This window comes from Desmodus rotundus, chromosome 4 (genome assembly GCF_022682495.2).
Source record: "Desmodus rotundus isolate HL8 chromosome 4, HLdesRot8A.1, whole genome shotgun sequence".
NCBI classification, from domain to species: domain Eukaryota; kingdom Metazoa; phylum Chordata; class Mammalia; order Chiroptera; family Phyllostomidae; genus Desmodus; species Desmodus rotundus.
Window position 1 is genome coordinate 9851005 of NC_071390.1, and position 23061 is coordinate 9874065.

At 51.7% G+C, this 23061-nt stretch overlaps 1 protein-coding gene across 1 annotated transcript in view; it reads right to left on the reverse strand.

Moving 5' to 3' along the window:
* Positions 1 to 20902, reverse strand: part of SLC18A2 (solute carrier family 18 member A2) — a 30590-nt gene extending 9688 nt beyond the window's left edge. The window contains exons 1-10 of the mRNA XM_053922222.1: positions 20811 to 20902; positions 20247 to 20381; positions 18233 to 18587; positions 7741 to 7799; positions 7373 to 7456; positions 6964 to 7056; positions 6121 to 6210; positions 5988 to 6031; positions 5858 to 5918; positions 3182 to 3277 (exon numbers count right to left, since the gene is read on the reverse strand). Of these exons, the coding sequence (XP_053778197.1) occupies positions 3182 to 3277; positions 5858 to 5918; positions 5988 to 6031; positions 6121 to 6210; positions 6964 to 7056; positions 7373 to 7456; positions 7741 to 7799; positions 18233 to 18587; positions 20247 to 20367 (1003 nt within the window). The 5' untranslated portion in view covers positions 20368 to 20381; positions 20811 to 20902. The remainder of the gene's footprint in view (positions 1 to 3181; positions 3278 to 5857; positions 5919 to 5987; positions 6032 to 6120; positions 6211 to 6963; positions 7057 to 7372; positions 7457 to 7740; positions 7800 to 18232; positions 18588 to 20246; positions 20382 to 20810) is intronic.
* Positions 20903 to 23061: the final 2159 nt, after the last annotated feature.

Genomic DNA, 23061 nt, shown 5'->3' on the forward strand with positions numbered 1-23061 from the left:
ACGTGAAATTCATTTCTCTATCAGCGGCTCCATCTCACACCCCTGCCCCCGTCTCTGCCCGGTGGTGAGCTTCCCACACGCACGGACACTGCAGCACCCGGACGTCGGAGCAGGGCACCTGTCAGCCCGCGTGGCTGCTCCGCCTGCCCCCTCCCTCCCGCTTCGTTATTTGTGGACAGCAGACAACAGGCATGGAAAAACTAGGGAGCATTAAGGTAAGGACAAAGAAAAAAGCAAAAACGAACCCACACCCTATCACTCGGATAATCACCACAGTTCTGTTCCCTTATAAGGGAAGTAACACGTGTGTGCACAGGATTTTGCTTGTTTTTTCCTAAAAGATGGGATTATACGTAGTCTTCTACATCCTGCTTTTTTCAGTTAGCTTTAGGAACATCTTTCCATGTTATAAAATAAATGTCATTTTTGTGGCCAAGTCACAGGTGATGGAAATTCTCACGTCCAAGGTGGAGTGCTCTCCCAGGAGAGGGACCTCGAAACCCTGGTGGCACAGAGCCGATGTCCAGCTTCGGGTGGCCATGGCGGCCTTGCCCGTGCCCTCTGCAGTGGACAGAAGTCTGCTCAAGGCAGCCAAGCCCTGGCTGCCAGGGGACTTGTCCACGTCAGCTCTCTCTGGGCCCTATTCATTATTAGGACAACAGGACACTCTCTTTCTGAAAGATGGCCTTCCAAACTCTTCGTGTGGCCTTCAAAATTCTACTTTTTTTTTCTTGCTATCAGATATGCCAGGTGTGATTCTGAGCATTCATCAATCACCTGAGTGCATAAATCAGACACACATGGTCGATACTAGATGGTCAGCAGGTGCTCACGGCCCTCAACATGCACGGGCCTGGGGCCTTCCGCGTCCAGGCAGCTCTCAGCACACAGACGCAGTGTCACTGCCTCTCCCAGGGTGCACTAGCCTGTCACTGCACCTCTGTAAGCAATGAAATCTCCAGAAGGCCAAGCCTCCCAGCACGGTCAGGCTTCAAGATGGTTTGTTCTAGGAGCATTCGGCGAGAGCCATCACGAGTCACGCGTGCAGCTCATGAGACTGTTCTGCCCTGCCTCCCAGTTGTAGGGTCCTTCTCCGGAATGATGGGGGAAGCAACTGGCAGACTGGCTTCCCTCGGGCTCACACAGGACCCCAGGCGGGCAGGGGCTGAGCCGAGGGGGCCTTGGAGACAGGGCTGTGCTGCTTGGCCCTGGGTCCTTGACTCAGGGGAATAGTCCTCACATCATGTCACCCAGGGTGCCCTCCTCTCCAAGGCTCAGAGGGGCCTGAGAGGTGCCGGCAAGGGTGGGCCACAAGCTACAGGCAGCACCTGAGATGACATGATTCTCTGTGCAGAGGACACAGGACAGGTAGAGAAAAGTAACTCTCTTGAAGAGACCCAAGGGCCAAGAATGCGGTGGTCTCGCTGGTGGAAAGTGGACCATCTAGCTCGGGTGACAAGCCCCACCAGAGGAAATTGAGGCGGCCTGCAGCCTGCTATCCAGTCCAGAGGACCCAGGGGCTCAGAGCAACTTTAAACATTTTATAAAGAAAGCTTCAGGCTGTGTGTGGAGAGGATGAGGACAAAGCAGCTGAAGCGCCCCGCACAGGGCCTGATGCATTCAATTAGGGTGATGAGCCCATTAAGTGAAGACATCAAAAGGTCAGCAGAGCATCTCAGCCCAAGAGCACCACAAAGCCACCCTCCCGCCTTGGGCCACCAAACACAGGGCACCTGCTGGAAAAACCCGGAGGCCCAGACGACCACAGGGACCAGAGAGAGAGGCGACCTGGAAAAGCACATTCTGTGTGGCTAGGAATCAGACAGGAAGAGCGTCTCATCGCTATTTGCTAACTCGGGGTTAGAACGAGTCCAACCCTTCTGCAAAGTGATGTACTCACGCGCGTGCACGCGCGCGCGCTCGCTCTCTCTCTCTCTCTCTCTCTCTCTCTCTCTCTCTCTCTCTCTCTCAGCTTCCAAGTTTCCTCTCTCTCCACAGCCAGGAAATTCAGAGCCAAATTTTCTGCCTAAGAACCAGCCTTACTAGCTCAGCTCCAACAATCTTTCCTCCTTCACTGAATGACTGCTGTTGTTGGGGGCTCGTTTTTGTGTTTGTTTTGTGATGTAATTCCCACACCATAAAATTCGCCCTCTGCAAATGGACAGGTCCTTGGTGCTCAGGGCATTCACAGGGTTGTGCAACCATCGCCACCATCTAACTCCAGAACCTGTCCTCACTCCGAAAAGAAACCTCACGTCCATTAGCAGTCACCCAAGTCCGGGCCCTCGGGGCTTTTTAATGACTGACAAAGGGGCACAGCAATTCCACGCACAACCCAAAAGGCGGGTGCGCAGGCCGGGCCAGCTGTTGTGAGGCAGAAAGGACAGGGACTAGCGTGAACCTGCAGGCAGTGTCTGGGAAGGGACCACTGCAGACGGCCGATGCCAGAGGGGAAATAAGGCTGCCTGAGGGAGGCTGGGGGCACTAAAGATGTCCACTTAATTCAGAACCAAGAGTCTCCATCTGAAGATACCGGTATTTATGTTGAAAGAACTGTGGAAAAATAAATAAATCTCTAGGAAGGGTAATCAACATTCTTAGAGGGAAGGGTGTGTGTGTAGCGACAAGCCTTCCTGAGAGTAAACAATATTCTAAAGCTACAGTAATTCAATAGGAAAGCATGGACACAGGAGCCGTCATAGACGAATGATACAGAACAGACAACCCAGAGGTGAGCCCAGGAACACATGTCATTTTGAGCCCGAAAGAGGTGGCAGCAATCAGACATGGGCACATGAGGACTACCGGTCTCGGGACACTGACAAGCCATACAGAGAACAGAAATGCAGAGGCGTGTCACACGCCCACATGCATTTAAGATAACCGGTCCAGTTCAGAAACACGCAGAGAGGCTGAGTGTGTGCTTCCTCTCTGGTTTCTGCCTGGGTCTCATGCCTCCGTACAAATTCTCCATCCGTCGAGGATGGCACAGAAGATACAGAAACTAGAGCCAAAAGAAGACCCCAAAGCTCATTGTTACCCCAAGCATTGACCCCATTAAGTGTCAAACAGAAACAGTCACTTCATCATGATTCTGGTACCCGCCATTCAGCAGGGCTACGACAGTGAGGCCCACCCCGGGGACAAAGTTCTAGGATCAGAAGCCTGCCCCAGGCCTTACCCAGCTGCCACTTTGGGGAGCACATGGTCTCCATCATCCAGATGGGCAGGGCCGGCTCCAGCATGGCGATCCCCATGTTCGCAAAGCAGATGGACCCTGAAAGGGAGCAAGAGGGTTAGTGTGCTTCGGGTTGGGTCTCCAGGGTTCCCTACCATTTTCAGGCACAGTTAGACCCCATGTGCCCACAGCCAGAACCAGGAGCTTGGATACCCAGAACTTCTCCCACTACTTTTGTAAGAAAAAATAGCAAATTAAAGGGATAGTGAAGAGGGTGTGTTTATTATTACTATGATTTAAACAACTAGGTTCCCCGGGTCATAAAGTTTGGAACTGGAGGGAGCCTTATAGGTAAGTTGGTTTAACTCTCCTGATTTATTAGCAAAGAAAGGGAGTTCCAATTCATTGATGAAGGGACTTGCTTGAGGTCAGCGGCACAGACATTCCAGCCCCCACACAGAGGTGGGTGACCAGGGGCTCCCACTCTGAAGTTTTACTGTGCAATGAACACGGATATTTCTAATAATTTCCGGGAGATCCCCAAATCCAGTGTGCTCAATTACAGGTGCAATGTTTTGGGATACCCATAGTTGATTTTAAGAAAATCATAGTTGATTTTCTTAAAATCAACTATGTATATAGGGTCTCTTTGCAAATGTCCATTATCACCCTGATAACCAGAACCCTTTGTCAATGTAGGACCATCTAGAAAAAGACACAGGGCACTGTTCCCATCATTCTGAGAGCTTCCTGTGCTGTGCCCTGTGGAACCTCTAATTTGCTAAAATGTTGATTGAAAGAACATTGTGCAATTGTGATGAAGGCGCTCCCATAATGAAGAAAGATTTTTTTTTCTTTCTTTGTGACATTTAAAGGCAGAACACAGAGACGATGTGGAAATGACTGGACCCCCCTCACCCACTTGTCCTGTGTTTCTTAGATTCTGTGTCTGTCTGTTTCACTTATATTAATTACAGAGCCAAACCAACAGCCGGCACTGTTTATGGTCCCCCTGCCATCCAGAGCCCCTCATTATCTAGTTCTGATACACAAAACCATTACCCCCCTCCTCTAAATCCACTCAGGGCAGAATCCGGCAACCAGACAGCCCCCAGGCCCCAAAGGCTGCTGGGACTACTTAACCTAGCCAATACTAAGCTGTTTACCCTGCCCTGCCTTGCATTTGCCATGAAATCTCCAGTAAAGACTCTGGCCTAGACCACCCCCTGCCCCTTTCTGCCTCCTGCCCAAACCTGGGGCTTCTCCACATGGCCCTGCACGATATGGTGTGCTCCCTCTCCTTGGGAAAGCTAAGTAATAAAATCTTCCAATGGTACTGACCTCTCGATGTCATCAGTCACCTCCATAACCTGAAATCCCACTGGTACAAGTAAGACACCACCTGGTTCCCAGCTCCCCCAGCCGAGGCTGCCTGGGCCGGCTGGCGGGCTGCCACTCAGTGCTGGCTGGATCTCTGCCTCTCCCTCCATGAACAGGGGCACGACAGTGAGGGTCAAAGAAAAGCGGAGGCAGGAGGGGCCCAGGCAGCTTGGCCTGCCCATGTGTCTGCCCCAAGGTGCGGGCAGTCACATCTCTGGGCCCCCCATCTCTTGCCACACCTAGGGGCCAGGGCTCCAGGGGCATCTGGGCTGTGGAATGCTCCCTGCATTGTTGGGGACACAGAGAGCATTCCCCCATGTGAAAAGGTCACCACACCAGGTTTACAACCCTTCGGCCAATGGGCAGGACAACCAGGGCCTACACCAGGGTTATAGAGGGGCCATCCTGACCAAACCCTGCAGCAGAAGCTGAAACAAAACCAGCCTGGGGTTTGGAAAAAGGCTGAATTTGAACACCCTCGGACAAGGTGTGCACCACTTCACTCGGCTCCCCCAGCCGCCTCTTGTTCTCATGTTCCCGACTCCTGCGTGGACAGACCTAACCCCAACTGGAGAGAACCTGCCCTCCCCTGGCCTGGCCCCAGGGGCCACTGCAGATCAGAGCATCCAGGCTGCAGCAGCATAAGGCTGGGCCCTTGTGAGGCGGTCCCAGCCCTGTGTCACTGGGATGGGCTTGAGGGGACAGTCCCTTGGGTGAATGCTGCCATGATCCTCCCCGAGAGCCACAGGACCCGTGGCTTCCTTTGAGCCCATCTAGGCCAAGAACCCAAAGGCCTGAGCTTTCTTAGCCAAAGGGCATTTCCCGGCCCGGCCTCTCTGTAGCTAAACAGGATGCCCTCTCCCCAGAAAGGGAGGCGCCCTCGTGGGCCTCTGGGGCTCTGCTGTTGCCGTCTGATCATGCATGTCAAGGTGAATCAGACCCCCAGCTAAGACGCCTGCAGGGAGGCCATGAATTCCTTCCAGAAGTTCAAGGCCAACCAGTGATGGTCTTTGCCACAAACACAGGGACAAGGTTGACCCAAAACAAACCTCTGCTGCAGGGCATCTCCGTGACTCAGACACCTCTGCCCCAAGTGAAAAACAACATAGGAACTTGGCTGCGTGTCAGAAAGCGATGACAGAAGAAAACCACTTCTTCTGATGTAGACCTTCTCTGCGCCTTTTGTGCTTCTCCACAGCCCCACATTACCAGCAGCAAAATGAACACTGGTTCTCGCCATCCAACCCACCCCCCGCCCACCCCTGGGCTGAAAGGACCAGGGGCTGGGGGGAGCCCCACCTGCAGCGATGAGGATGTAGGGGTCCTTCAGCAGGGTGGTCAGCGGCGTCCCCTTCTGGCTCTGTCAAGAAAACAGGGGTTAGAAGCCTCAGCGTGGCCGGTGCAGTGCCCTCCTCTCCCGGCGGCTTACCTCTGGCTGCACCCGGGACGGCTGGAGCACGAAGAGCTGAATAGCTACAATGAGAGAAAAACAAAAGGCGTAGCCCCGCACCCCTGTCCATGTATATGCCCAGGTCACGGCCAAGGTCCCCATGTGGACTCACCTCCATCCAAGAGCACCAGGGCAGCCAGCACCAGGAACGGAGCCGCCTTCCCCACAAACTCGTAGAGCACACTCCCAAAGGGGGGACCCACTGCAAGGAAGACAAAGAGAACCATGCCAGGCCCTGGGGCCAGTGCCCCGCCCACCCCACCAAGACCATCCATTTGTTTCTTGTGTTTCACTCTGTTTCGTTCCCAAAGCCATTTGAGGTGGCCACTCTATGTTATATCCAGTAGTGCCAAGTTGCCGTGGCAACTTCCCCCAAGTGGTTTCACATCTGGCACATGGGCAAGAGACCCTAAGGGTCACTGCAAAGTAAAGATCAGAGAGAAACAAGATCTCGGCCGCCGAAGGCACACAGGAAACTGGGTCAGCAAGGACTTCCTCCCTTATGAGCACAGACAGGGACTACGGGCTCCCACAGGAAGGCCAGGGGTTCAACAGAGAAGAGTTGAGAGGATCCAGATCTCCTCTTAAGCAAGATCCCAGCCCCTGGTCTGGGAAGCCAGTCCGGGAGGTGGGGAGGCCCTCTCTGATGGTAACTCAGAGTGTGTGTGAGAGGGGAAGGAGGATCTGGGCAGACCAGCCTGTTCAAGCCTTCATTCTACCTCTGGGCCCAGGAGGTCTGGTGTTGGCCGCCCAAGGTTCCCCAGCAAGTTCGAGGGTAGAGGCAGTGGAGCCCAGGTTCTCCCTTGTCAGGAAGGGCCCACCATCTTTCAAAGAAAGTAGGCAATAAGAGGGGACAGTGAGGGAATCTGTCAGCGTGCATGTGGAATCGGGGAGGACCGTCACTGTCCAGCAGCAGACAGACTCCCAGTTTGCCTCCGCCGTGGGCCTCACCCACCTAGGACCCCCATGGCCAGGCCACCGAGGGCAATCCCCATGGCGTTGCCTCTCTCTTCGTCATCTGTGTACACGCTGGCAAGCATGCCCATCCCTACACAGGGAAAGAAAAGGTCAATCAACAGCCAAGCTCTGGGAGCACTTAAAGAATAATCCGTGACTTGCCTTCCCTCCCAGACCTGCAAGCTTCCCAAACCTGTCAGATTAATGAAAATACGAGACCAAGCAGGGGCCAATGTGGAGGTGAGTACCTTCTCTGAGAGCTCATCACTGGCCGCCATCACCAATACCTGGATTCCCTAAATGATCCAGCTAGCATCAAGGGGTGGGCCAGCAGGACAGTGCCGGTGGTCCCTTGGACAGACTGAAGAGCTCCGGGCACTGACTCACTCGGGCATTTCCACACCTACCGGCCACTGAGGAGCAGGAGGAGCCGACGCCCTGTAGCGACCTGGCGATCAGCAGGAAGGCGTAACTGCTGGAGAAGGCGAACACTGCCGGGAGGAGGGGCCAGGCTTTGTCAGGGTGGGCCGGCCAACACTGCAACCCAACCAAGGCCAGCGCAGGCCCCTCTGAGACCCGTAACCGGTAACCCAATGCTTCATTTCCGTATTAGCCACATGGTGTTTCTGCCCACCGAGACCCCTCCCTGTCCACTTCTTTCTGCAGTTTCTGCCAATACTCCTGCCCCCGCCCCAGCTGTGTTCTCAACTCCCCTCCTGTGGCCGTCAGAGCCCATCCCGGGGCCCAGACTCCAACACAAACACGAGACACTCACTGATGGTGGAGATAAACATGATGCAGAATCCCGCAAACATGGGAATTGGGTAGCCGATTCTGCAAGACAAAACCAGGAGGCAAATCTGGCCACTGCTTTGCGTTTTCTTAAGGCTTTGCACAGAGTCTCTCCCGCTTTCCCTGTGGGATCAGGTGGATTAAGTGTTTGGTCAACTTTTCTGAAAATTCATACAGTGGGTGCTTCCTGCGTGACCTTTCTGTGTTTGACTGTCTCAGAATGTGAATACGTTTACGGGCTGCCACTCTGAACAGAAATTTCTCTAGAACAAATGTTACCACAATATTGGCAAGTAACCCAGGACACAGCCCAAATATATGGCCCCGTTTCCATCATTTTCCAAAATTATTTCCTTAATTATTGTCTTTGCTGGAGCTTCACCAAAGGGACAACTGCAGTCAAATGATTCTACAAAAAGGGCATCAAGTGATCTGACTGGCCACAGAGACAACTGCACTACGTCTAAGAGGCACAGGAAACAAGATGTTCTCTGAATACATACATACACACACATACATACACACACATGCACACACATGCACACACACACAAATGGAGATGTGGATGCACACTACTACCAGGGCGCCGGGAACAGAGACAGTGCTTCAGAAATTTCATTTTCTCTCTCATTCTTCCTCCTTTCCCTTCTATTTCTGCTGATTATGGTCCCTGCCATGTGGGTGGGGCATGAGGGTAAAGGCAGCTTCCTAGGCCCTCCGCCAAGAAAGGGAGTGCAGAGCTGGCTGGACCACCGCCCTCCATGAGGGGTGCATCCACCCAGAACAGCCCTGAGCAGCTCCAGGCCCGTCTTCCCCTAGCCCTGGATCCGAGACAAGAAAGTCCTGATTCCAGTCATTGAGCCTTGAAGAAAAAAACTGTAGTATCAATCACTTAATTCTCCAAGTGCATCCACCCGTCAACCCAATGATTTGCGAAGGACAGCCGATCACCTCCCGTTTCACTTGTGAGGAAACGCAGGCACAGAAAGGCACACGGTGGACGTCCTCAGGCTAATTTCACTCGGGCCACTCCATCCGGTCCAGGGTTTTACCTTGCAAACTCTCCCACCTCCTCAAGTAGCCAGCGGGCATATCTGGTTTTGAACATAACCTTTCCAACAGTTCTCCTGGCCACGGTCTGGTCTGTCGTCCAGATGGCCATCAGATGGCAGCTTCTCTTGTCTCTATTAGCCTGCAGCTGTCAGCTCTGTGCTCTTTATGCACGTAGCAAAGGCGCCCATGCACAAGCCCAGGTCTGCACCGTACTGCGGGATACCAAATAAGGAGACGTCCACGGGGCTCAGAGAGATGAGCTGGCAGGCAGTTTATACCTCTCAGTGACTACCATAATTCTGGGGAAAGAACTGACATATGACAATACCTGCAGCTGCCCCGGAATAAACACAGGCTCCTCCCCACTTCCCACACACGGCTTGGGAAACCACACCTGTGTCAAAGCTGTCGGAATACCAGTGATACCTATGCCTGACGCAGGAGACAGTCAGGAGGGAAGCAACTCCAGAAGCACCCCAGGGCTAAGACAAAGGACATCGATACAGGACAGAGACCTGTTCAAAGACCCACTGTCTCCTCTCTCTGGAAAAGTGCTGAATCATGACTGTACCTGCACAGAAGATGCTACAGGAACCCTGCTTCGTTATAATAGCATCATAATAAATTTAGCATTGGGGGATCCCCTCCTCTGGAGGCCAATCAAGGAAAATCATGGGAGGCTGCATGCACAGTAGCTTAATAGTAATATAACTACTTGTATGTGTACAATAAAAGCCCGCCGAAACTAGCCAGGAACAGCTGCTCTCTAAGAATAGAATCCTCCAGCCACTGAGGGTCAATCTCTGCTCAGAGTTGACCTACTCCTGTGTTCTGCGGAGTGTACTATCGCTTAACCAACCTGCTCTCTCTCTCTGCTATAAACTCTCTATGTGTTCATTCAATTCATTGTTTGCAACCACTGAGACCCTGGTTACCTGTGCCCACCTGCGACAGCTGTTTTTGGTGAGCCATTGCCAGGAGAAGTCAATGGAGCAGTAAGCCCCCTTTGCTGCCCTGGTGCCCAGGGATGTCCCTTTCCACTGCCATCTGTTCCACTTCGGTGAGTCTGATATTCCCTGACAGAAGGTCAGCCGCTACAAGGTGGGCACGGGCTGGGCAGTTAAAAGACTCAAGGGTGCCCGCCACTTGAAGATGCCCGTAACAGGACAACCTGGGCGCGGAACGGGGTTAGCCTTAGCCCCTACCAGGTGCAAGAAAATGTCTACACACCGGTCAGGCACACTTCGAAAACCACAAGACACTGCCCCACCCGAGGCCGCTCCCTCGTAGGCACAGTTTGACCTCCTGTACAGGATGTCAGTCACCACCTCACCTGTGCTGTGACTTCCTTTTGCGGTCTCCTCATCAGGCCCACAGATAGTCTTTTACGCTTGTCCTCCCCAGCTGACTTTTGGCCTTTACACCTGTGCCTGTACCCCACTTGCCTGTTGTGTAGGAAAGGTTCCCACTGTATTCGTACCCAGATTATCTATTTTGGGGTCACTAATGGTCCCATTGCTAAGTATAGTTGCAGGAACGAGCCACTCCTGTCTTTAGCATGTTTATACTATCACTGCAAACAGCAACACTGGCCAGAGCCACTTAACAGGTGCCTGCTGGTCATTCGTTACCAGAAATGGCTGCGTGGAGCCACTCGTACCCAATCAGATTTAAAATTCTGAAGTGGTTTACTTGCCTCTATAGGGGTATTTTAACTTCCCCTCTCAGGCCGTCATCCCACTATGAGATCCACCTCCAATATGAAGCGGCGGCCGTTAGGCACCTCCTGAGGTCCCTTCTGGGGAAATTTCAGACTCAGGTACAATTTCTTAAAGCTCTAGAAGAATTACAAAAAAGAACACCCTAGTGTCCTCTTTATGATTTGGAAAAGAATCATTTTATAATAAGGTCATGCTGGTGCCTCTCTTGGTGGCTTATGGGGTCAGAAACTATTTTGCTAGTAAGATACTTCCTTTGCCCCAGACCCGAGGCTTACAGGAAGATGAGGGTCTGCGCAGATGGAGAATATAGGAATGGAAACCTACCCAGGCTGCCTGGGTAGAGCAGTGGGTCTGGGATCTTCAGGATGACAGGCAATTGCTTGAGGATGCTGGGGTGGTTCCCTCCCTACAGTGTTTTGCAGGCTGGACACTCACTAGGACCAGGAATTATGCAAATAGTGTCCAGGGAACTCGGAACCTCCGAACCGAACAGAGGAAAAGAAGCAAAACTAGACTGAGGCGATCCTCTCAAGTCCTTTAAGTTTCTGTCAGCTGAGACTAGGATTTCTTTCACCAGAAACATGGCCCACATGCGGCCCAGGATGGCTATGAATGCAGCCCAACACAAAATCGTAAATTTACTTAAAATCTTCTTCTTGCTCATCAGTTTTTGTTAGTGTTTGTGTATTGAATGTGTGGCCCAAGACAATTCTTTTTCTTCCAGCGTGGCCCAGAGATGCCCAAAGGTTGGACACCCCTGCTCCAGATGGAATAGGGCAAGAGTTCCGTGATCCTCAACAGGCAGGGACTGCTGCCCCATCTAAGCCAGAAGAAGTTACAGAAGAATGCTCTTTGCCCTTCAACAACCCCAAAAAGATTTTTGAGAACCTTGTCTCTCAGGGGAAAGCTGAGGCAGGAGGTAGTCAGGAGGGAGGAAGCTCCGGAGGTACACCAGGGTTAAGACAAAGGACACAGATACAGAACAAAAACCCTAAGACTGGTTCCTCCAGAATGAGAAAACTCCAGAATGCCCCAGGGCTAAGACAAAGGACATGGATACAGGACAGAGATCCTGTTCTAAGACCCACTGTCCCTGCTCTCTGGAAAAGCGCTGAATCACGGTCAATCATGAATGCACCTGTGTAGAAGATGCTACAGGACCACTGCTTCATTATAACAGCGTTATAATAAATTAGCACTGTGGGACCCCTTCCCCAGTGATCAACCAAGGAAAATCATGGGAACCCGCATGTGCAGTAGCTTAAAAGTAATGTAACTATGTCTACGTGCACAATAAAACCCCACCAAACCCAGCCAGGAAATAGCCGCCCTATGAGAATAGAATCCCTCCAGCCCCTGAGGTCAATCTCTGCTCGGAGCTGGCCTGCTCCCATGTTCTGTGGAGTGTTCTATCGCTTCATCAGTCTGCTCTCTCTTTCTACAATAAGCTTTCTGCGTGTTCTGTTCAATTCATCGTTCGTGATCACTAAGAACCTGGTTACCCGTGCCCACCTGTGACACGCCCCATCTGCAGCTTGTCCACCATCCCAGATCACCTGGCAGGACATAGCTGGGGTGGGCTCCTTCTTACCGGGAGGCCCGACACTCCCCGAGACTATCGGTAGGGAGCCAGCGGACGGTGTCATCTGTGATTCTCACTGCAATTGTGAGAGGTAGCTGGCTTTATTCCCATTCTTCAGATGGCCACACTGAGGCTCAGGCATTTCAAGTAATTTGCCCCAAACTCAGGACAACAGGCATAATTCCAGCATATAAGTTGGGCCAGGTCCTGCTTGTGTGCCCTTCGGTGGGGACACCAGTCGCAGGAACACAGGTTCACATGGGGAGAGCGGGACGGAAGGGCCAAAGTTTTGCTGAAAACCACATGGCTCTGAACCTGCAGGGCTCTGTGCCCACGGAGGATTCTTTCTACCAGGCCCAGGCTCTGTGTTTTCTTAAAACACACCGGAGCTACTGTTTCTAAAGTTCCTTTGGAACTTTATTAAAGCACGTATGGGACAACCAAATGGCAAGTTTGGAAGGACACTCAAAGGCTGGTGAGTCCAAACCCTCGTCTTGGGTGAGAAAGCAAGGTTCAGAGATGGGGCAGCTCACCCACGGTCGCCGAGCAAGCCGGCAGCTTCAGACACCGAGGCTCATGCGGCTTCCTTCTCATCACCAGACACGCATACCCTAAACTTTCCATGCTGGCCAAGCTGCTGGCCGCGCTGCCCCGGGGAAAGTGCTGGGCAGCCTTTCCCTAGCGCGCCAACACAAGACAACACTCATGGATCTCCACCCTCAACCTCTTTTAGCCCCCTGAGCACCCGCGTCAGAAGGAGGGTCATCCAAGGCCCTGGGGTCATTGAGTGATGGGCAGATCTCCAGGGCCCTTTCTCCTTCCCCATGACGTCTCCTAAGTGGACAGAACCTCAATTGCCATTAGTCATAAACATTTGAGTCAGCCTCTTGTCTCAATTCAATGCCATCTCAAGTATTGCTAAGCAGAGCTAGACCTGATGTGGCAAACCTATAACCAAACCTCCCCCCGTCACCCCTGGTGAGTCACCCCAGCCCATGGCCTTCCTCCTCAGAGCATCAGGGAGCAGTTCATTCAACTGGATAAGACTAAAAATCCCATTGTGAATCCCTAGAAAAAAGTGCAAAGCAGTAAAAGTTGTCGTCACTCTATATATACACCTCTACGGAGTCAGTGGAGAAACCTCGTGTTCCCTAATTCATCACTGACGAGCAACACTTTTTCCCTCTGTTACAAACTAGTTCACCTTTGCCATAGAGACTACGCATGCTCCACTCTCAGGCTTGTTAGACCTCAGTTCCCCACGGTGTGGTAAGTAACAAAGCAAGGACACATAGTAGAGTGCAAACTGTCACCAGAAGGGACGAGAGGGGCCCCTTCCATGATCCCAGCGCCCTCCTAGAAGGTGAGCGCACATCTTCAGTAAACAGCATAAATTCACAGGATACACGGGGAAGCTTACTGTCAATCTCATTTGTAAACAAAATCAAATCCTCCAGTTTAGCCTGTGGCTCCGTCTTCTCCAGCAATTACACGTGTGCAGGGAGTTACGTGAGCCACGAGCTTCTCACTCCCTTAGGTGCCCCCCTGTTCCCTGACACACCGCTCAAGTGGGGGCTTTGCTCCCATGGCAAATGCCCAATGCTATGGCCGGCTTCTGAGTTCAGAAGCGAAGGCTCCAACACACCCTCCTAACAGCGTCTAGGGCAGGAGCTCCCTTCCCACAACAGCTGGTTTCCCTGTCCATGGAGAAGCTGAAAAGGTCACTGCTTCTTCCTACGAAGCCCACTTTAGACCAACTGGCTGAAGCAAGAGAAAAAAATAGCCACCCGTAGATCTCCTGGAGATTCGGGGCCATGTGGCTTCCTTCTTGTCATTCAGATGTTAGCTACGATTTGTGAGGGAAAGTAACGGGCTTTCCAATATACTAGGTAACTATGGAAATAAATTAAGCCACTGTCGCTGGCTTGATAAAAAGCAGACCACTGACACAATGACAAGCTAAGGAGGGATTAACCCTTTCCCCTGCCACCCAGTATGTTTGGAATAACTTTCAGTTCTAAAGATGCAAATGCTATGTCATCCCCACGCTAAGCAAGTGAGGACCATGATGCTACGTTCTTAACCTGATTTGTGGACACAGACACGTAAAGGTATTTTCACACTATACCTGCCTGAGCATTCCTTTTATGTGTGTGGATGTGTAAAAATTGCTTGTTGGGCCAAAGGGTACTGGTGTTGCTACCAGAAGTCCTTCTACCCCCTTTCACACACAAGGCAATCATGAAACAAAATGAAATTAGAAAATAAGTCACACGGGCCCCAAAGATGGAAATCTAGTCAACTAAGGTAACAGCAGGCTTTAGAACACTTATTGGTTATGTGATCACTACATTTGGCCAAAATCAAAGGTCCTCTGCTCCCATCTGGTCACATATTTTTCAGTAAAACTACGGTACCAGAAGAGGAAGTGAAAGAGAAATTACTTGTATTACATTAGTGGCCAGATAAACACTTACATGCTTCCCAAGAACTGCCTTTTTTTATTTTCAGGGTTTGTTATGTGATCTTATCTGATACATAAAACAACAGAAAGACAGTCTGCCTCTTGTATCAGCCACTCACACAGCAGCATCACGGCTGTGAATATGGGGGTCTGGGATGTAGCGTGGAAGATCGGGTTGTGACGTGTGTAATGCCGGGAGTCTCATTTCAGAGAGGGGCCTGCTTACATCAAGAGGCTTTGGATGGGAGTGGCTCCAAGCAGCCTGTCTCTAGGTAAATCCCCCATGCCTCTGGGGGTGCAGGAAGCATCCCCTTTCCCCACTGTCAAAAGCACTGCAGAGATGCTAGAAAGCTGGGCCAGCTCATCTCAGCGGCTGGAAACAGAGATTTTTTTTTAGGGCCAAAGAGGTAAGGGAAGGTCCCCCAAACCATGCTGATTGTTTTCTGAATGTCCTGCCCATTGTTATAAACAGCAATCAACAACTCACTGTTTGGGCCTTTACTAGCTCAGCCCGGTACCATCAGAGAGTCCAAGGCCATGCAAGAAAGACAGATTTTGACCTGCGTTCTTGGTTTTTAGTAACCAGACATGCAAACTGTATGACCGGAAGCAAGTGGGAAGAACAGGAAGAGAGGAAGAAGCCCAGAGTCTGGGCCCTGCAGCTGTGTGGGCACTTTCTGCTCCTGACCAGCAAATTCCTTTGCCCCGAATATCCTAGGACCACCCCAAAGGCTTTGCTAAAGTCTCTGGTTCTTTGTGTTTTTAACTACTCCTTAATCACAAACATATTAAACCAACTGTAAAATGCTGCTTTAAACACACTTGTTTACCACACTGAAAAGGTGAATCCTTCATCTTGTGTGTAATTGAGGATGTGATTGGCACAAATTACCTCAAAGACTATTCGCAATGGCTTATAAAGGAAGATTCTATAAAGGAAAATGGAGCGTATTTATCACTTCCCTGAGCAGAGCCAGGGAGTGCCCACAAACGCTGCAAGTCCCCAGATTCGGGTCTACCGGGCTCGGAAAGTATCAGAGAAATTACAAATCGTCATCATCTTTGGAGGCATAGAGACCACTCTATTATTCTGCCAAAATCAGTATTAAAATGTATTTGCATTTCCCACATTACAAGGCAGCACTAAAAGATGAAGGTTATTTTGAAATTTGCCGAAACTTGAAATTAGCTGGAGGAAGCAGTTAGAATTTAAAATTTTGCTGTACATAAATTCCAAAGCGGATTACTCACCCTAAGAATAGACTAAATTTCACAGGTCACAAAACGAAATTAGGTTTCTTTTGGAAGACATTTTTTTTCCAGAGCCCCCAACAGGAGCCTTGGGTGGCTGCGATGTCGAAGTGTTTGGAGTATTTAATATAGAGGGAAGGGCTCGCTAGTCATAAACAAGCTTTTCCTCGTGGAATAAACAAAGCATTAAAATCAAGAATGGGGCTTTTTTTAAAGCTTTTCATTTGCCATTTGCATTTGGAAGATTGGCACACTCGCGTCATGTCAGCCGAGTTTTTAATCATCACACTATGGGAATATGACATGGGCACCCACGGTAACAGCAAGGCATTATTACAAGGACGTCCTCAGTTTTCCCATATAGAACTCGAGCTGCCTGCTTTCTGAGAATACAAAACTCTGAGCCGTTTTCTGTAATTACCCCAGACGCATCTGAAGACGTGCTCTCAGTCTTGAAAAGCGAAAGCAAACCACCCTGCAACCACTGCGGACAGTTTGGTTTCCCCTCAAGAGCAGAGGAGCCCCGTGATGTCACCTCGCCAATGGTGCTTCTTGGTGGCCGCCATCAGGCTGTCATGGCCGAGTTAGTTTGCTTAGCTTATTTGATGTGGCAGCATCATAGCACTGCTTTGTACGGACTGGGTGGCTGGCTGGACATGGCTTGGGATTGTTCAAATTGAGTTGGTTCAGAAAATCAAATTGCAAAAGTTTAAAATGTGCTTCTGCCCTGGCTGATGTGGCTCAGTGGACTGAGTGCCAGCCTGAGAAGCGAAGGGTCACCAGTTCAATTCCCAGTCAGGGCACATGCCTGGGTTGCAGGCCAGGTCCCTGATAGGGGGCACAGGAGAGACAAACATACATTGAGTTTCTCTCCCTCTCTTTCTCCTTCCCTTCTTCTCTCTAAAAATAAAATAAAATCTTCTCAAAAAATAAAATGTGCTTCTGCCCAACTCACTGTGGGTACATTACCTGCAACCTCTGTGTGTCCGAGGACAGCTTGTGCTGGGGGAAGGTGGACCTTCAAGAGCCTCTGCCACCCACCCCCAGGCCCCATCTCTTAATGACCCCCCGATCACACAGGGTGCCCCCTCTAAGAGGGCCCCAAGCTTGACCTAATGCTTGCTGTTACCCTCTTGAGAGACTAATAATAAACAAAGGACCCTCCTGGTCCCGCCCACCGCCTGCTTCCTTAGGCCCAAGCCTGGGCAATGCGAAGACCTTCCTATTCCCAACCTGCACTGGGTGTTGGACAGACCTACTTAAAATTGTGCTTGGCTTGCTGTCTCTTCAACTTGGCACTGGAACCTTGAATGGCTTCCAAGTAGCCCCACAGAAAAACCCCACTCCTTTCTCATCCTACCACTTGGGGCCTTTAATAGACCAGCCCATTCCCCCTGCTTGCCCTTCTCCCCTCCCCCCCCCTCACCACGATGGCCCTTCTTGTCCATCTCTGGTCTTTGTCTTTGCTCACGTTTCTAGGACTCTGGGCACTTCCTCCTCTGGTTTTTGCACTTCTGCCTTTGGGGCTACACTGTTGAGATGGCAGCCCACCACCACCACTTATACCATTCCGTCTCCTTCTCCTCGAAGCTGATGCCCCCTCCCCTCCACTGCAAACCCTGGCCCTACACTGGGAGCCCCATGAAGCAGGCAGAGCTGGGCCACCTCTGCTGTGGAACAGAGACGGCTCACCTCTCACCTCAAAGACAGCGAGGCCACCCACCAACAATGGAGACGTGAACAAGAGAATGGGGGTCTAGAAATGTCCGGAACATCTGGGGTAGCACAGAGCTAGTTTGGGCATTATTTGGGGCATTATCAGCTGGTGTGAATCATGCAGAAAACAGCTTCCCTTCTCTGCCCTCTGTGCACAGGGACACAGGGCAGGGACTGGCAGGGGACGGACCTGTCACCCTGCCCAGGCCCTCCACATCAGCTATGACTTTCTTGTTCACAGCAAGATGACCTGTCTTTTCCCACATCCTCCACCCAGCCATCTACTTGACCTTCACCCGGCCAGCTCTACAGAAGCCCCCACGGCTTTCTGTGAGGAAGTGCACAACCAGGGGTGGAAAAGAAGAGAAAACTGCATGACACAGAGAGTCCGACTATGAAAGGTGGCATGTAGACAGAATCAAAGTTCTCCCACGAGGGGAGGGCCTCTGTGTTCTGTTTCGCATCCTCTTCCTTTTTAAGCAACAGGGGTAGCCATGAAAGTCGAAACAAATGGGAAATTGTAATTAACTATGGACAGAAAAATAAGGGGAAGGGATTAGATTTTTCCCCAGCTCACCCCCCACTAGTTCCCCGATTTGGATAAATGAATGAGAAACAGAATCCCAGGGGGTAATGAGCTTGGAACAATATAAGTACAAAACTCTTTGGCCAAAATAATATAACTTACCTGTTGGTCAACAGTCCTATGAACGGGTTGGTGAGGAACTGGACCATGGCTTTGGAGGCAAACAAGAGGCCAACCTGCACGTTTTCGTTCAGGAGGTCTTCGTCTTCCCTGGGGCAGGTGGAAGGGCTGACAGAGGTGTTAGTCACCGTGTGCTGTGTGGCGGCCTTGGGCAGCCAGCTCCCCTGAAGGTCTCTGGTGTTGTTGCTGGTGACCATGGTGGAGTTGTCGTAATAGGAGAAGATGCTCTGGAAACTGCCTGAGGTGGTGGAGGCGGTGAGCTCTGGCCTGGCAGTCTGGATTTCCGTCATATTTTTCTCATGCTTAATGCTGTACAAGTAACTGGGGATGATGGGGACTGGGGACAAGAGCAGAACAGGAAGGTGGTGATTGCACTGACACCCTCCCTGGGACAAACGCCAGAAAATCTGTGGTCACGTCAAATGCCAAACGAGACACAGAGAGGTGGGATATCTACCCCAGGAACACCCCCCTCCCATGCTGACATTGGAACAATCCCACATTACTTAGCTCCCTAGAGAGAACAAAGCCCCAGGAGGCTAAGAAAGTTCCATGTGCTCAGAACCATTACTGTGCAGAACCGACCAGCCAGCCCCCGAGAATCCTGTCCTTCACGGGGTCTCTCATTGCAGGGTTCCTGCACAGGAACACACTTGGGGAATGCAAACTTTGGTCTGAGTTTGAGCCAGTGCTGACCCCGGGTCCACCAGGGCTTCTCGGAAAGAGGCTCCAAAGACCTTTAATTGAGTGAATGAAGAAAACAGAAACCTAAATTTCACTGTGTGTCTTAGAAAAAAATAAACCTGCAGGAAGTAATAATTTGGAGATTGTGCAACAGGCCCACTTCATCTCTCTATTTTTTAGTGGAAATTGGCAAATTTTCATCGTATCTGGAAAATGTAAGACTTGCTGAGAGCCCTGGTTGGGGAGCTCAGTGGTTAGAGTGTTGCCCTGATATGCGGAGGCTGTGGGTCCGATTCCCGGTCAGGGCCCATATAAGAATCAACCCGTGAATGCATAAATGAGTGGAGCGACAAATCAATGTTCCTCTCTCTCTTGCTTTTCTCTCTCTAGAAACAGATAAAGAAATAAAAGTTTTTAAAAAAGAATTTCTGAGACTTTTATAAAGGAAAAGCCTTTTGATGTAATAGAAGCTTCCGGCAGGTGTGTAACGACAGAGCACCCAACACAAAGGAGACGCGAGGCCCCGTCACTGAGCTCGGATGGGCCTCACATCCCTGCCAGTCCTGGAGGTGAGCCCCTGCCTATGTGATGCTCTGAAAACTGCCTCCGAAGAACCTACAAATGGAGAGAGGAGATACCCCACTCCTGAGAGATGAAAGTAAAAAAAAAAAAAAAACACATTTTTTAAATCATTAAAAATTTGGATATTTTTTTCAGGAAGAACATGCTAAATATTTTGCTGTTAACGCGGCTAATGAAGAGACCTGGGTTTAAATTATTTAGTTTCTTAAAAATCCATTATAGAAAAAAGGCTCAAATGAACACTGTTCAAGTTGCTCTTGAAACAGTCCTGAAATGTTCCCATCTTGAGTCATTCACGGATACAGTCTACGGAAATGCCACTTCCCTCTTCGGAGAGAAGGATGTTTACTGTTCCTTCAGATGGTACACCAAATTATGAACCCTCCTTTCGGGGGAACATAATAATTATTATAACATTACTTTGAACTCTGGGAATTGCTAGTCCTTAGCAGAAATCTTCTTCATTGTGGTGCCAGTGGGCGGGGGAAGCTGGAAATTATCAGAAGGAAACACAAGCTCTGAGTTTTATCGATGTCACAGTTTTGACCTGACCGCCAGGAAAACGAAGCCACAACGCGCTCTTACTAGCCCAGGCGTGGCGGTCTTGGGGGATGTGTTTCTGCAAAGCGTGTTCCCCAACTTTCCCAGGACGCGCAGAGCTCCAGGACCGCGCTCGGGTAAGTGGGGCGCCCAGGGAAGGGGGGCCCGGGGAGGGCCAGCCCGTACGTACCCACGACGGTCAGCAGCATGTTGTCCAGCAGCAGCGCGAGAAACACGATGAACAGGATGAGCTTCCTGGAGTGGCGGCTGTCCACCAGCCAGCGGAGCAGCGCCCAGTCGCTCAGGGCCATGGCTTAGGGCTCAGCTGCGGGCGCGGCGGGAGGTGAGTAGCCGCGGCAGGCCAGCGGCTCCCGCCAACCCCCGTGCTCAGGCTTCCGGGGCGGTAGAAGGGACTAGACCTGAAGGCCCCCGGCGTCCCACCCTGGGCTCACCCGCGGGGACTGTCCTCACCCACACCTTTGCGCCTTGCTAATGACGCCCAGGGGCGCCCGTCGGGCCCGCACCTGGGTCCCGGTTCTACCACTGCGTGCTGGGAAAGCGCCGCGGGACAAAGCGCTCTGTGCGCTCTGAGCGCTGGCTCGCTGCTGCCTTCGGGAGCCCGGCAACCAGCGCCTTGGGGGCTTCCCCAGCTCCCCCACCCCGGTCCGGCCCCGCTCTCCCCGCTCTCCCCTGCGCCCCGGCGGCGCTCTGCACCCGCACCGAGCCCTGCAGGCAGGGAGCGGGGCCTCCTTACCTAGCGGTCCCTGGCGGCTGCCTGCTCTGGCCGCTGTGGGCTCCGTCCGTCCGGGCGCCTCGGGGTCGTAGCCTCCACCCTAGCGCCCCGCGGCCGCCGCTGCTCAGTTTAGCGGGTCCGGCTCTGACGTCACGGCCGGCGCCTAGCGGGGGCGGAGGGCTGGGGCGCGGGAGGGGCCACGGTGGCTGTGCCGGAGGGGCTCCACCCCTGCTCCCGCCCAGACCCCTGCTGTTCTACCCAGCTCTGAGTCCTCCCCCGGGTTGCCAGGTCCAAAGCCGCCCGAAGCACAGACTCCCATCCGCCCCTGCACTTGGCCTCACTTCCTAGGGACCTGGGTGGGCTAGGGGCTTGGGGGAGGCGGCTAGAGCGCACAGAGAGAAGTTACAGCTCCTGGGTGTGGGGTCAAGGGTTCCTGGGTGAAGGGTCGCGAGCCAAGGTGAGGAGTTACGGATCAGTGCTTTCATCTGGCCCCAGGTAGGGGCTTAAGACGCTCTTTGATCTCCACTGTCCCTGAAATCAGTCTTGATGAGGTCGTGGAGACTGCTGGCTGACTGTGCCGGGAAAGGGGTCGTAGGGGGTTGGGAAACAGGGACAGATCTTTCTATCCTGGGGAAGCACTCTGCACCCCACCACCCCTCTCCTCTCCTACATTCAGAGCCTGAGGCAGACACCACTTCGAGTCACTGAGCCTCTGGTCTTTGGGTACCCTCAACCTGGTGGTGTGGAAACGGGAAAGGGCGGTCGGTTGGTGAAAGATGTGATGCGTATTTATAATGGATCCTACTCAGGCATTGGAAATGATGAAATATTGCCATTTGGAACAACATGGGTGGGTCTTGAGAGGATCATGCTAAGTAAAGTCAGACAGAGAAGGACAAGAACCATATGATTTCATGCACATGTGGGATACACAACAAAAAGCAACAAATGGACAGATTAAAAAGAAGAAGAAAAGGAAAAACCCACAAACAGAACGGTGGCTACCAGAGGGGGAGGGGGTGGGGAGAGGATGAAGAGGGTGGAGGGGTCAAACACAGGTTATGGGAGGAGACTAGACTTCCCATGGTGAGCACACAAGGGGGTATGCAGGTGATGTGTTACAAAGCTGTACACCTGAAACTCACATGATGTTATTGACCGGCATTACCCCAATAGATTTAATTATTTAAAAAGAAAAAGACACAGAGAGACGGTCGACAGGAAGAATGCTGGCATTGCCTGGGGCCGATGAGGAGCTGGAATCCTCACTACCAAGATGTGAGGGTCAGTCTTTGACTTCCAAGTCCCTCCGCTTTATAAACAGAAGAGAAAGAGGCATCCTCCTGATGTAGCTGGAGCTTTGGAGGCCCTTGCAGGGAGTGGGAGGAACAAGCTATTTTCTTGGAAAGCCACTTAGAATAAATGTTATCCTGCCACTGTCTCTTAGCAGTGGAGTCCCGGCTTGTTTTATTCATGTCTGCTGCCAGCTGCAGACTGCTTGGGGCAGCAGGTCGACGTGAGCGGCTGCCTTCTCCTCTCCACCTCCTTACTTCCTTCCAGCCACCCCCTGTGCTTCCCGTTGCTGCCCTTCATGTGTGAGAAAGAGGTTTGGATAAGTAAGTAGGTCAGTAACATGGGGACTCCAGCATGTCCCAGGATGCGTGTAACTTAAACATTAAACAGGGAGGAGAGAGGGAAAACCACTTGGGAGGAAACAGCAGATGGCGGGAGTTGTTTGAGATGGCTGCGAAGAGTATCATGTTCATGGAGTGTCCCAAAGTACCCGGAGTTCCAGAACCCAAAGACATCATGGTGAAGGGGCTCTGGTGAGGATGCCTGGATCCCAGTTTGCTACTTCCTTGATCAGTGACCTTGAGCAGGTTACAGTGCCCTCTCCATGCCTTAGTTTCCCCGTCTCTGAAACGGGGCTACTGATTGGACCTATTGCAGTGTTGCAATAGGATTCAGTGGGAATGCACAGGCATCCCTTGCAGAGTGAGAGCTCAGTAAGTGTCTGCCATTCATTTACTCAACAAACATCTGCTGAGGACTTACAAGATGCCAGGCACTACTGATTCTGGGGAGACAATAATGATCCAAACAGACAAAATCCCTATCCTCTGGATGCTCACACGTTCTGGGAGCAACGCCATGGTGGTGAACACAAGAAGCCACATCAACGGCAGGCCAGCCAGCTGGAGGAAGAGGGCCCCGCCTCCTGATCTCCTGACCTCTGCCACCGCCCCAAGAGCACTGTAGTCTATAACAGCGT